This window comes from Ambystoma mexicanum, chromosome 12 (genome assembly GCF_040938575.1).
Source record: "Ambystoma mexicanum isolate Mex_15411 chromosome 12, UKY_AmexF1_1, whole genome shotgun sequence".
Classification (NCBI taxonomy): Eukaryota; Metazoa; Chordata; class Amphibia; order Caudata; family Ambystomatidae; genus Ambystoma; species Ambystoma mexicanum.
In genome coordinates, this window is record NC_090936.1 from 1008305745 (window position 1) to 1008320646 (window position 14902).

Below are 14902 nucleotides of genomic sequence, written 5' to 3' on the forward strand. Positions count from 1 at the left end.
TTCCCATCCTCCCATATGTCTCTTAGGGTGGCCAGGCCCATCGGCTCCCAATATCTACGGACCCCCTGTATCAACTGGGGGTCCTCTCTGCATAGTGCCGCCAACGGTACCTGCATCGGAAACGGTGCCGGGTATCCCACCATCTGCCATGCCCTGTGCCACAACTCCCATCCAAGCACCAACAGCCTCGCCATTTCCAGTACCTTTGGCCTGGACAACCATACCACCTCCGTAAGGAAGTAGGGGGCTGGTTCCATGCACAGCAGCCTGGTTTCAGCCGTTTCCTCTTCAGACAGCCATCTGGCTACATATTGCAACTGTCCCGCCAGATAATATACCTCAAAATTCGGCCGGTTTATTCCCCCCCCTTTCGTACGAGTTCTGAAGTTTCCAAAGAGCCACCTTATTCCTGGAGCTGTTCCATATAAAACCCCTACACAGACTGTGAAGGCTAACGAAGAAGCGCCTAGGGATCATGTGCAGAATATTTACAAAGAAGGGTACCAGCATGGGCAGGACCACCATCTTAAGTAGAGCAGCTCTCACCATCATGGCCAGGGGTAGTCTGGACCAAAAACCCATACTATTTTTAATGCCTTCTATTGCCTTTTCTGTGTTGTGTTTGTGTTCTTCTCCTGTCGTGTGATATATGTCAATTCCGAGATATCGGAACGACTTGGTTCGCCAGGGTATTGGCAATGTCGGCAAGCCTCTAGGTGGGACAACTCTATATCTCCCCAGGGGGAACATGCTCGATTTCTCGGGGTTTACCGCTATGACAGAGAGAGCAGCATATTGTTCCACCACCTGTTCTCTTCTGGGAAGCGCAGATACAGGAGTATATCGTCAGCATATAGTGAAATGAGATGTGGGCCACTTGCAGTGCGGATCCCTATTTCCACGTATTGTTGTCTAAGACAGACGACCGGTGGTTCCGACGCTAATATATATAGCATGGGCGACCAAGGGCAGCCCTGCCTAGTTCCCCTACTAAGCTGCCATTTGTCAGAGATAGTAGCACCAGTTTCAACCCTCGCAATTGGGACACTGTATAACAATTTAACCCACCTGAGATACCCCAGCCCCATTCCAAAGCTTCCCAAAGTCGCTAACAGCCAGGGCCATCTTACTGAATCGAAAGCCTTAACTGCGTCTAGTGAGAAAATCGCCAGTTCATCCGGGTCCTCCTTTGTTTGATCGATAATGTGATGCAATCTTCTATGGTTATCGGTTATGTTCCTACCAGGGACATAACCTGTTTGGTCAGGATGTATCGGTTTACCAATAACTCGCTTAAGCCTATTTGCCAACACAGCTGTGAGGATTTTGCTATCCTGGTTAAGCATCGGCAGGGGTCTGTATGACCCGCAGTCCGTGCTAGGCTTGCCCGGCTTTAAAAGTGTAATGATCACCGCCTCTCGTAGGGACTCTGGCAACCTGCCGTGCTCATACGCCTCATTAAGCATAGCCAACAATGGGGGAAGCAGCTCTTGTTTGTAGGTTTTGTAAAATTCACTCGGGAGCCCATCTGACCCCGGAGCCTTACAAGTGGGCAGGAGTTGAATCACTAGCTCACGTTCTTCTAATGTAATTGGGGCATCAAGGTATGCCCATTCTAAATCATCTAGGGTGGGCAGGCCTATATCCTCCAGTGTTTCCTGGATTTCTTGGTCCCTCAATCTACCCGTGTCCTCGTAGTGGCGTTTATAGTATCCTAGGAACTCTACGTTTACTCCCTCCTGGGTGTTCCGGATCTGGCCTCCCTCCCCTATGATTTCCCTGATCACCGGCCGTGGAGCCTCGTTCTTATACAGCCAGGCCAGCAGCCTGCCCGGCTTGTCCCCTCCTGCATGCTGTCTTTCCACATATTTCTTATAGCTTATTTTACATAACCTGTCCCAGTGTTCACTACTAGCCTGTTGTAGCTGTCTTATCCTGACCCCGTCTTCCCTAGAGATACCTCCCCTACGCATTATATCCTCCAACTCTTCCTCCGTTCCTCACAGCTCCCGCTCTATGCCCCCCTGGAGCCCTCTAGATTTTGATATTGTCATGAACCGCCACCAGCGCCCATTCTGGACTTCGTGGTCCCTGACCCATAGAGGACTGAATTCCGTAATCCTTCCAACATGGCCGTTTGGTGCAGAACGTAGCTTTCCAGTCTTTACGCGCTATGTTCAGCATTCTACAAAGCAGACACACCCTGCGGCTCTGCGCGTCTCAATACTACTGCTCGGAGTAGTCTGACGTGTGTTGCCGAAGTTCGCCCGGAACTTCCTTCCTAGTCCTGTTTCCCCGATTCCTTGGATCTACTTCCTCCCTTTCCTTTCCTTAAACTTACCTTACAATTCTTCTGGGATCCTTGCCTGTGCTCGAGTCACAGCGTTCCGTGCCTCCGAGCTTGGACTTAGTCTCCTTCCTGGTTCCTGGTACTGGACATCTGACCGCTTCCTGGAGTAGAACCGCTATCCCACGCTGGAACCAGACGACCAGCACACAAGCCTCTACAAATCCCGGACTGTGCGAAAGAAATCATCAAAGAAGGTCGCAAGCAAGGAAAGACAAGTGAGAAGGGGAGAGACTTGTGACAGATATAGCCACCCCCCGCAGTACCACTTTAAATGCTTCCCACACCATTCCCATACATCGAACACTGCCAGTATTGATCTCGAAGTATTCCGTGATTGCCTCCCTCAAATCCTCCTGGAATCCTGAATCCTGCAGGGCCTCAGCTCTAAGCTTCCACGTCAGGATCCGCGCTCAAGGGGGTTGGTGTTGCCACTTCAGGACCAGGGGGGAATGGTCTGAGAGCACCTTGGCCTTATATTCCATGCCTCTCATCGCATCCGCCAGCTCAGCAGCAGCGAAAACATAGTCCAGCCTCGTGTGCAGATCATGTGGTGCTGCACAGTGTGAATATCGCCTATCTGCTGGGTGCAACTGCCCCCAGACATCAATTAGGTTGAAATCTCTCAGGAGGGCCAGTAACACCTTTGCAGCCGGGGTGGGTTTGTCAAGCTTACAATCTGATCTGTCTACCTTAGGATTCAATACACAGTTAAAGTCTCCGCCCCACAGGATCCCGCCACCTAATAGGGGGCTCATTTTGCCATACAGAGTCTGAAAGTAGACTGCTGTATCTTGGTTGGGGGTGTATAAGTTAACGATACTCATCTCCTGGTTTTCCAGCATCCCCCTCATAACTATCAATCTGCCTTCTGGGTCACCCGTGGCCTGAAGCAATTGAAATGGCATGTGCAGTGCTACCCAAGTGATGACACCCCTTGCATAGGCGAATATGTGGCTCCCACCATGCACCCCCTCCACTTCCTCTTGACCACCTCCAACTTCTCTCTGGTGAGGTGGGTCTCCTGCAATAAGGCTATGTCAATCCTCATTCTTTTCAGGTACATCATCACCTTGTTACGCTTCAAGTAACTGTTGAGGCCCCTGACGTTCTAGGTAACCACTCTAAGGCATCCTGACGCCATAGATACCATAGCCTGCCCTCCCTCTCCGCCCTCCGACCCACCTGATAAGATTCACATATTGGCTCGAAACCCCCTCACATCCAACAAACTCCCCCCTCCCCTTTCCCAACAAAAAACCCCCACACCCCACCCCATCCCTCCCCCACCCTACCCTGCCCCAACAAATGCCCAGCTCCATCCCTGGATCTCAGGCGATCCCGCTTTTGGCTCTGCCTCGGTATGCCGAGGACAGAGGCCCGGCAGGGTGTCACCAGACTACCAGTGACCTAACTAAGCTACTATAAATGGGGTTGTGAGGACTAGCTCTGCGAGGCTCCCTTGCTATGTGAAAAGTCTCTGTGCTCAAGGATCATCTCCAATAAAAACCTTATCATGCCTGCCCATAAGCTACATATATTACTATAATCAAGTCCCATAGTCTTAGGCTGCGACACCTATAGGTGCAGCGTACACAGATTACTTATCTCTTCCATCACCTTCTCCCGTCTGGATGCCCGATTCCTGGGGGCAGCTCTGCATGTCAAGCCATCCCATAGCTTCTTCCGGGGATTCGAAAAACAAAGTTCGGTTTTTGTGGAACACCCTTAGCTTCGCCGGGTAGAGCAACATATACGTGTGGCCTGCTTCACGCAATCTCCTCTTCACCGCCCCAAAGTTCATGCGACTTCGTTGTACCAACAGGGTGTAATCTGGGTATGCAGTTATATTTGCCGTTTCCCCTTGTATTGTGCCGCCCTCCTGGAAATGTTCAAGGATTCTATCCCGATCTCGATAGTTCAGGATCTTGGCAATCACCGGCTTATGGGGAGTTCCTGGAGGCGGCTTCCGCATCAGGGCCCTGTGCGCTCTTTCCAACGCGAACCCCTGGGACAACACTCCTCCAGTTATCTCCTGCAGTAGCATATATTCGATTAATTCTCTAGGGTTATAGCCCTCAGCCCCCTCTGGAAGACCAACAATGCGGATATTGTACCTTCGGGCGGGTCCCTCCGCCTCCTCCACTGTGCTTTCAAGATTGCCCACACGTTGCACTAGGGCGTGAAGGTCTGCTTTGTGTGATGCTCAGTCCGCGACCTAACATCTTGACGGAGGAGGTTCACTTCCTCTTGCACTGCTCCAACTTTAAGCTCCAATGCAGCTTTCAATTCAGTCATAGCCAGTCCCAGTTTGGTCTCCCAGGCCACTTTCCAGTCTGCAATCACTGCAAGGATCTCCTGGTTAGTGCCCATGGTGCGTGCACTTCCAGCAGAGGTTTTGTTAGTACTTTTAGCTCCCCATGGGCACGGCGGTGTTCTAGCGTATTCTTCCAACGTGGGTTGCTCGCTTTTCGTTCTCAGCGGTTTGCCAGACATTGCGCCGTGCCAAAGACTTGCAGGCGAGCCTCGCCCCCAGCCAGCGCCAGCGGAACTAGACTGTTGTTAGCGTCTGGGCCCAGATAGGCCACACCAGGGGTGTCATGGAACAACTCATAAGCCACAGGAGTGGGTTGTGTCTTCCCCCGTGGAACCGTGGGTCTGCACTCAGAGCAAAACCCGAAATTAATGCGGGTCACCTGAACTAGGCAGCATGCGCTCTGGCTGGATGCGGGCCCAATTGGGTCCTCCGACTTTCTTTAAGGGACCCACATGTACCCCACTACGTATATCCGCACTCACCGCACATATATAACACCCACAGCACACCTCATCAATCAAAGCCTGCGCACCGAGGATGTGACTTCTTTCAACGCAGCTTGCGCTTCAGCCGTGCACCCAACGCGCACCGCTTCATCACTACATGCTATCCCTTTGTGCTGGAATGTCCGCCATTTTCTTTTTCATTCCAGTCACTGTCTCAGGAACTTCGCTCGCTCCGTACAGCTGTTTCGTTAGTTGTGCGGGTACCAGACTTTCCCCATCTGTGCCCAGAGTGTTCATAGGCCGATGCCTATATTTCCTTCTGCCAAGGGCAAGTGCATCTGCACATTTGTCCGGATTAATGCAGGATCGATGGGAGCTCCTCCAAGAGCGTGTCTGCTCACATGGCTCTCGTAGCCACGCCCCCTCAGGTAAGTAAAGTTCTCAGCTTTACTTCACTTATGTGGTAGGGCAGAAGAAGGAGACTAAGTCCCTGGTGGCATTTTAGCAATCAATTTTATTTAAATGATGGAGGAAAAGGCCTGCATATACCTAGTAATATGATATTTTCCTTACTTAACGCAAATATAACTAGGGTGCTCGTCGTCAGTGAGAGTGTCCAAAGTGATAAACTGTCCTCCATTCCAAACTACCCTATTCTGTCCCTACCACTATACAAAAGATTCAAAGAAAAGAGGGGTCCAGGAAAATGACCCCATTCTCCTGGACAGGCTTTTATAGATAGCCTTAACAAGTCTTTCTTGGGAGGGCTTTTGATGATTCTGTGAACAAGTTCCTTTAATTATTCAAAGGGGCCATTGTCCTTCTGGGACGTACCCTTTTCTACTACTGGCACCGTTTCTTGTTCAAGTCCAAGCTTTCGTAGCTACTGATCTTGGTTATGGCTATCCTCCAAACCAGTAAATGTCTCTTTGTTTTTTGCCAACTTATGGAATACATGGGTTCTTCCCCATGTACTGTAGGTTTACTTTGACATACAATTGTTCCAGTACCTGTGGACAATTGATCCCCATCCATGTTTCCACTTTTCTCTCTCAATTGATCCCCATCCAGTTTTCCACTTTTCTGTCTCATAAATTGTATACTTTGCAACACTGTCTTCTTGAGAGATTCCTTTCTCTTCCCAACTATGACTGGCACTGGAATGAGTTTGGTTACTCCCATTGTAGTTCTTATCTTTACACCATTTACTAGTACTGGGACAGGAATGATTGGTCCCTTGATAATCTCTGTTAAATTCATACCATTCTCTGGTACTGGGACGAGTATGATTGGTCCCCTGCCAATCTTTACTAACTTCACTCCCTTATTGGGTACTGGGACGAGTATGATTGGTCCCTTGGTAATCAATCTTAATCTTCCAAAATTCGCTGATACTGGGATGAGTAGGATTGGTCCCTTGGTAATCTTCATTATTTGTGTGCCATTTCCCCACCCAGATCTCCCGCTGTTCCTGTTACCTCTATCATACAGGATAGGGAATCGCATCACTGGTTCTTCCCGCAGGGTCATGTTTGCCAGTCTGACATAACCTGTGTGGACTTCTTCACCTCTCGAGCCTCACAGGGAAGGGCTCCCCTCTGGGGATAATTGACGAGATCCCGTGAATCATCAAACTTACTTTTTGCTCACTTTTATGGGTAAACTGATCAGTACTGGGATAGTATGTCACTCTTAGTGGATTTCTTGTATTTGAAGGCTGCACACATCCCCTTAAAGTGAAGTGTGGTTAGGATATTTTGTATCCTTATAACATTTTCTTTTGTAACTTTGCGGTTACAACTACGATGGGCCTCATTACAAGTACAGTGGGTAAAAATTGTGCTAATGTAGCTGTAATTCCATTACCACCACATCAGGGCACTGCCGTACTCCACCGTACCGCCAAGAATCAACAAAATGTGTGGAATTAATGCCAGCTGTAATTCTGTCGAATTCCCTTGTACTCCAAAAATGAGGATTAATACTGCCCTACCAACACTTGTAATCCTGCAGTAAATGTGGGTGACCAAATGGCAGTAACGGTAATTGAGTTTGCTGGTAATATGGTGGATTTACTGCCAAATTATCACCAACTTGTAATGAGGCTCAATGTGTTCAAGATGGACTGGTGACAGCAGATATTTTTCTACAATTTTTACTTGTCCACTTTCATATTTTACTGCATAACGCCATAACGAGTACCATATACTCTAAAATGGCTCTGTCATGAAATTTCTGCCTGCCGGTTTACCATTTTGTACTTTGGCCTCCTTCCTGCCCTCTTGAATCTGGAATTGCCATATATGCAAAGCGCTTTCCTGAGAAAAGTAGCAGTCTGTGTGCGTGGCTGGATGGGGGTCCTGGGACTGCCTGGACCGAGTCTGTATCTGAGCCACAGACTGTTTGTTTCTGGGCAGACTGTTTGCCCATTGGCTGTCTATGATTGGGTTGCCTCTGCCATGTTAAATGGGGCAGATCCATATAATTGGTGGACCTGGTAGTGACTCCAGTCTAAATCCTGAATAAAAAGAGGACTCCTGCAGCCAATGGACAATCACCATTCGAGCCAAGAGCCCTATGAAGAAGTGCAGCCCACCGAAAACCAAAGGACACTCATTGCAGCTGACCAGCATTGCCTCCAGGGAAGCCCTGCTCCTTTGTGCTGATCTCAAGAAGGCCCTTCATCAATGCTTCGACCCTTGGGTCGGTGAGAACATCCTATCCTGACCCCTGCTCAAGGATTGTTGCCTGCAGAGCCTTTGGAAGTGTCCCTGGACCACCTGGTGGACTGACCAGCTCTCTCCTGGGCTACCTCACTGCAGCGGTCACTGTTCAGAGTGAATCCATAGAACTTGGTGGGTCTTCAACTTGTACAAGAGGTCTGCTCCTGCAGTTTCAGTCTCCTATGCCAAAGAGAAGCTGTGCAGGGCCTGCTCCTTTGACCATTCTATGACGATCACCTGTCGCTACCTGATCATAGTGACTCCTGCTGCAAACCATCTTCATCGTGTCCAGGAGGTCTCCTGTTCCGTGGAAGTTTGCATCTCTTTGTGCCAAGGGTGTCCAGCTGTCTAGTCTTCAGAACCGTATCACCAAATCCTGAACAACGTACTAGCCGGACCCAATTCTGCCACAGACATGTAGCTCTGCACCCACAGTCCCTGGACCTATTTCGACCAGACACATCATGGAAGAGGGCTCAGTCGAATTAGGAACCCCTGAATTGGTCCCTAAAAGAATCGGAATAGGGGGGTAAATTATAATAGCTATTCCTGCCCCTGCCATAGAATTGCGTGGGCATACAGACCTCGCCCTATCGCTCCCTAACCTGACTAAGATTGGTGGTGGCCTGCTCAAGGATCCCCCCTTGCGCCTTCCCTTGAGTGGTGGGACTGGGAGAGAAAGCTTTCCGAACTCAACTTACCAATGGAAAACATATCTGCAGGCTGTGGTCTTCAGTGTAGTTATTGTCACAATCCGGTAGTTAACCCACCCGAACTGCGTGTTTTGCTGAACTGGTGGGTTTTGGGCACTATGCCTAATTTCATTTCAGGACTGGATTTACTAAATACTAGGGATTTTGCCTTGGGTTCATCTGTAAGTGTTCTCCTTATATTACTTGCCTTTGTTTACTTTTACTGAAATTGACTATTTTTCTGTTATGCTCTTAATTACAGAGTTATTTAGAGTGTGCTCCCAACTTTTCTACAATTGAACTGCTTCTAAAAGTAGAGTGTTGGTGTTCTGTTAGTGGAACTCCCAAAGGTGAATGCATGTGTGTGTTTGTTAGTAGTCGTGTGATAATACTAGCCTAGAATTTTCAATGGCTTATAGTGTACCTTAAAGTCCCAATAAATAATGGTCTAGTTGTAAACTTTTCTGTCTAACTGGAATCATGAGAGTGCTCTGTGTGTGTTCCCCATTGTAGCCCTAGACCACTCTCACACCCCTCCTGAATCTAAGCCTTACTGCTCTGCTACCCTACCTCCACTGGTTTGACAAGACATCATTGTCATTCCTGTTCACCATAATAGGTTGGCCTCTCAGAAACAGCTCCCAGGGATCATTCTGAACATCCATTTTAACAGAGAAATATCCCTGAGACTATTATAGCCAAGAAGCTGGCTGACTACTGTATGCCTGAAAATGAAAATATTATCCATGAAGCAAGCTAGGCGCTATATCCCTGGGACCCTGCATTAGATTAGGGTATCCTGAAAGAGCTGGTGGTCTCTTAGGTAGGCCTTTGCACCATTGGGAGTAATTTGCTCCTGAGAGATTCAATCCAGTTGCCTTTCATGTGTCGTAGTTGGATATCCCTAGTCCCTATGGGCATTCATCCGACTCTTCCTGACCCTGTTATTAAAGGATGTTCAGGATCATTTTTGACTAGTGTGTTCTGTTGATCTTGCACCACAACACACTATAAAGAGCAATGTGCACACCAACAGATGCTGATGAATAATATACCACAACTGTCTTGGGACACAAAAATTGCTGCAGGCATTCAATGTTGGTAGTTAGACATTCTGGTTTCAGCCACTACCTTCCATTACCTCCTCTTGAGGTTCCATCATATATACCATCCAATCTCGGGCCTGCTGAGCAGCTCACCTGGCACCTGCAGTTTTCTTCGCATACATTAGCTGTAGACCGGAACACGCCATTGCTAATGATCTGCCCATGGTAGTGGCAGCGTGAGCAGTCAGGGCAGCAGGATCCGGGCCGCGGCTTCACACCATGTGTGCACTGTTGGGGGCACTGCTGGATATCCACGCACACGAGCGCACCCCCCTACCAAAAACAAAAAAGGGAGGATAAGGGGCCAGAAACCAGAAAAGGGGTGAAAGAGAGCAGCGATAGAGTAGGCAATAGGGAAGAGTGTCAGAAATATAAAAGGGGGAGACAGAGGATCAAGAATAGAGAAGGAGAGGGACATGGAGAAAAGAGTGGGTCAAAGAAAGGAGGGAAGGCAAAAGGACAGACAGGCAGAAAGAAACCGAAAATGAAGCAAAAGAGAGAGACAGACACTGAACGTGAGGGACACACAGAGAAGGGGAGATTAAACGACAGTCGTTGACTAGAGCTGGAAAGTGGGCAAGTACAGCAAATGGATCAGAGAAGTGGGCAATGACAAAAAGAAAGAGGCAAGCGGACATAAATAGGACATACGCGAGAAAATTAAAGAAGGAAAGGAAAGAGTGAGAGAGGAAAAAAGAACACAAATAAGAAAATTGAGGGAGATAGTAGGGAACAAGATTGAACATAATGACCCAAGAGAAAGATGAAATCTGTACACACATTATTTGATAAAGAAGGGGGAATCCTGAAAAGAAGAAGCGGGTAGAAGTCACATTAGCAAGAATGTAATATTCATATTAATCCACCCAGCAAGAGTGCTGCAAGGGCTAAAAGAGGTCACCCGTTAAGTACAGAATCATCGCAGGATGCCTAGATGAACACTATGTTACTCGCCTTTAACATTAATTTTCCTGCTTAATGTTGGTTACAGTGACGTACTGTACAAATTCCTACCAACCAGTGGCAAGTGTGGACAAATACGCAAAGACTCCTACACCAAGCCTCCGGTAGACATTGCCTCAAGTACCTACAGAATATCAGTTCCTCCCATGACTTCAAACATAGCCACACAATGCTAATCAAGTGTGCACCCAGTCTCATGTGTCCAGCTTAACCTTCAAACCTCCTCACCACTTGTGGAGGAATTGCAGGTCACATGTGATTCTAGAACAAACACTGCTATACAACCGGTGTAAGAAACAGTTTCTTGAGTAGCATTAATGTCTTTATAGATTGCCAAGGTGTACAAACAGCTCAATAAAGCCCCCCTGGGAGTGAAGGGAGTCTACTTAGGGCAGTGGAGCCAAATAATTATCTGGATTAGGGAAGGGTGCTTGAAGTTGAATGGATTGGTTTCATTAGAAGTTATCGACAGACATTAAAGAGATGATCTAGGTGGAATCTCCCTTGGAATATAACAAATGGCTTGTCCACCACTCTTGGTGTTCAACAGCCTTGTAGACTGACCAATTATGACTCAACAAATCTTCTTCAAAACACTTTGCACAACAGACAGAGCAATCCATGGCCAAGGAGCAGAATTCATACAGGGAATAATCTGCATCTAGAAACCAACATGAACACTTACGTCCATCCACGACATTCACCTCGAACCGAAACAATGCGCAAAGCACACATTTGGGGGCTCAGCATTTTCCTGCATAGCAGTGAGACTTTGGAACTCGCTTCCAAAAGAAATACGAACAAGAGAATATCACCTAACATTCAAGAAACTGTTAAAAACATGGCTCTTTAATTCACCAAGCTAAAGAGAGAACAGAGGCGAAACAAAACCACCAATGCAACATAATAAGAAACACCAAAACCGGAGCAACCAGAGAAAGTAAACACTTGATCCTAAACACCACAGACTAAGATTAAACCAACGGATCAGCCCAACACACAAAAAAGACTTAGACAACCCCCTACTAACCCTACTAAAAACTCTCAAATACTCTGCATACCCAACACTGAAGAAACAAGACACATACCTTCACCACAAAACACAAATACTGCCAACTAGAAGCACTCTACCGACGCTCTACAACACGCAAAACGCACATAAAACCCCCACATACAACCACTCACCAAGCACCACACAACGTCGACCAACTAAAAACATGCCTGCACACAGTGACCGTTTTTTCTTAACTTAAGCCACTAACAGCACATCAAAGCTTTCTTATGCCTTTCTCTCCCAATCCCACTAACTAACCCACCCCAACCCCCTTCCTTTTCAGATCTGCCTGGAAGCCTGGAGACCATGAAAAAGGGAGCCATGCACTGTATAAATCACAATAACATGACATATCAGTTTCCTAGGTACATGCTCAATTCACATATGAGAATACTGAGAGGGGCACACAGAGCATGACTTGTGCCAGACTGGGTATGATTCTAATCCAGGCATTGTTTCCCTAGATACAAATAAAGGTGGTATGCGCAGGGAATGCATTTACTTCTCATGAATGTATCAAATATCCCTTGGACAGTGTGTGGGCACTTTTGAAAGTGTTTGGTTCTCAGCTGCTCTGCAAAACATCCACTTTTAGGGAATAACAAGCAAATTGCAAAACAGCAAGTATGAGAAACAATTGAACTGCCGTTCTTGTTGCTGAATAGCAGTATATGATCATGAGACCTGAAAGTGGCAGCAATGTTATGTTATGTTATGGTGCATTTGTATAGCACCATATGGTACGACGTCCTTTCATCACCTGCAATTGCAACGCCAGGCATTTCAAAGTGTATATTATAACAAAAACTTTCATCGTATTTTTTAGGGGGGTGGGAAAGGGCAGATAAGCGGTTTTGGTTAAGGGAATAGGCAAAGATGGCTGGGGGGGTGGATTTGATGGGTAACCCCCCCGCCCCCAAAAAAAGAATCGATGAACGTTTCTGTTAGAATGTACACGTTCTAATGCCTGGCGTTGTAATTACAGTCGATGAAAGAACATAGAACTGCGCCTTACATACCATTGCTATGATCTCAAAGCAATGTAGGAACTTCACAATTCTGGCAAAGCTGGACAGGCCCATAGAGATATCCAGAGACTCCTCATGAGGCTGATGCCTCTGAAAGGTCTGCGGCACTGAGGCACAGTGAGCCACATGCCAGGTCACTATCGCAGGTACATCTCCAGATTTTCCTTTCAGCCAGACCCCATCTTATGCAAGGCCCTGCATAACAGTGCAGATTGCATGCGGATTCCTAGACACCCCATGCCAGGACGGGAGGGCTTTAGCATAATCATGCATCTGAAGATGGAGTGGCAGGATACCCTGCTCTTGGCACGTCCACCTGCTTACCTGGCAGGTGCATTTCCGGCAGCCGTCGGCAGTGTTGGCAGTGCGACCATGCTCCAGTGGCTGGCCGTCCAGCTCGCATGCTGTAGGAACAGAGAGCAGACACAGGTCACAAAGAGAGCTGTATAAGGGACAAGCACAGGGCCACCTTTCTATAGCACAGATCACCATGCCAGTGCATTATTATAAGAAAACCCCACCCACCAATGCAACCCCCCTCCTCCTTCCCACCCTCCCTAAGACCATTCTAGAAATCTTAAGGTCCTGAGGTGGACCTGTCCAGGGACAACCTCCTACAGGCACCCAGGCACAGAAAGCGACTTCACTTCATTCTGCTACTTGTAGTTTTGCTTCTGTATTGTAAATATAAAACAAGTTCCAGAATGCAAAGAAAAAATCAGGACTAGCTAGAAACCTTTCCCCCCATTTAAATCTGACACTGAATTTGCATAGTACCACTGAGTTGCTTAATAATAGGTCTTCTTTACAGCACCACCCTTTTCTCTTGTCAGGTGTGAGTAGTTCAGCCAATCACCGTTTTGATTTTGCATTCTGGTACTTGTAGTTCTGTTTTTACTAGAGTCCATTGACACAAGTATTATTCAGCCAGCAGATCACAAGTCGCCAGCAGGAATGTATTGAAAGTTAAGCATGATATGATAGGGATCTTAGGACTATCAAAAAGGCAACGAGGCTACCGCAGAGGGGAGCAAGACGGCGTTGTGATGTGAAGCAAAAGGATGGTTCCAGGATTAAGAATTCAAAGACATGCAACTGCAGGAGCCAGCCTTGGACTCATTTGTGCTTTACATGCGAGTAATGCTCCCCTCCAGGAATGTGTTGCTGGTAAAAGGGAGAGGAAACGTTGCCTGTGGAAGACTCTAGCGAGGAGTATACAGACACCAGTTGTGTTTTGACACCTTGTCTGCAGTCAGAGTCGAACTTTATCTTAGACCAAGACCAGTAGAACAGTGAAATCTAGCGGTGACATTATAACGATGGCTGACTTGTTCAAGGAGTAAGCAGACAGTAACAGGTGCAGCAGAGCAGTGACACCCAGTGGCCAGCAAAAGAGTGGCTCTGCCTGGAGTGCTGTGCCAGGGATCAAACAGATGGGAGTGCAGCAGTAACAACTCAAGACACGTCTGAGTAGAGGTCTCTCAGCCTCAAATTCTACAAAGCTTTTTTGCAGCTTTGCCTTAGGCTTCAATGGGACCCCCAGCAAATATGCGCTTTGGTGGCCGAGGCCTGAGTGTTGGAAGTTAGTTAAGTCTTTTAAAAATATATATATATTTTTTGTTTTTGATTAAAGCAACTTCAAACTTTACAAAGAAACTCAAAGGTCTTTTTGAACCTCGCTCTTGGCTAAACTCACTTCATTTTGGGAGCACTGGTCAACCATTTAGGCTACCACTGCAAAGCGCCTATACCCCGCCCCTGCCGCCATTTCCATTGTAGCACTACGACCTCCCTTCAGGAGAGTAGTGCAGGGAAACCTAATGCTTCCATTCTTTTAGGTCTAGACATGCTGGTGGGAATAGTAACTTTATGTTTTCCTTTTTTTGGTGCACACCTGTGCATCCTTTATTTAACTGCATTGTAGCCTTTTATGCACTGCAGTGTTCAAAACTGCTGGACTTGTAGATTAAGACTTGTCTTTGTGCATCACTGTTCTTTTGGCTGTCTTCCTCAGTATGTAGACATATGTTGGCATCCTCTTTGCGGTCTATGGATAAAGTGGAAACTGTCTCAGGCTGGGCAACTGCCTGCAGACAGCCCCAATACACATCCGGGACCTTGTGTCAGGCCTTGGTTGTGTCTGAGCTGGCTGTCCAAGATTGGACAGTCATCCTGGGTTTGAATGTTGCAGATCACCTGATAGGTGGGCTAAAGTCTCCCCAGCCC

General features: G+C 47.4%; 1 protein-coding gene across 1 annotated transcript in view; it reads right to left on the minus strand.

The window, feature by feature from the left end:
- Positions 1-14902, minus strand: part of KCP (kielin cysteine rich BMP regulator) — an 823409-nt gene that overhangs the window by 370662 nt on the left and 437845 nt on the right. The window contains exons 17-18 of the mRNA XM_069629543.1: positions 13001-13080; positions 9725-9904 (exon numbers count right to left, since the gene is read on the minus strand). Coding sequence (XP_069485644.1) covers positions 9725-9904; positions 13001-13080 — 260 coding nt within the window. The remainder of the gene's footprint in view (positions 1-9724; positions 9905-13000; positions 13081-14902) is intronic.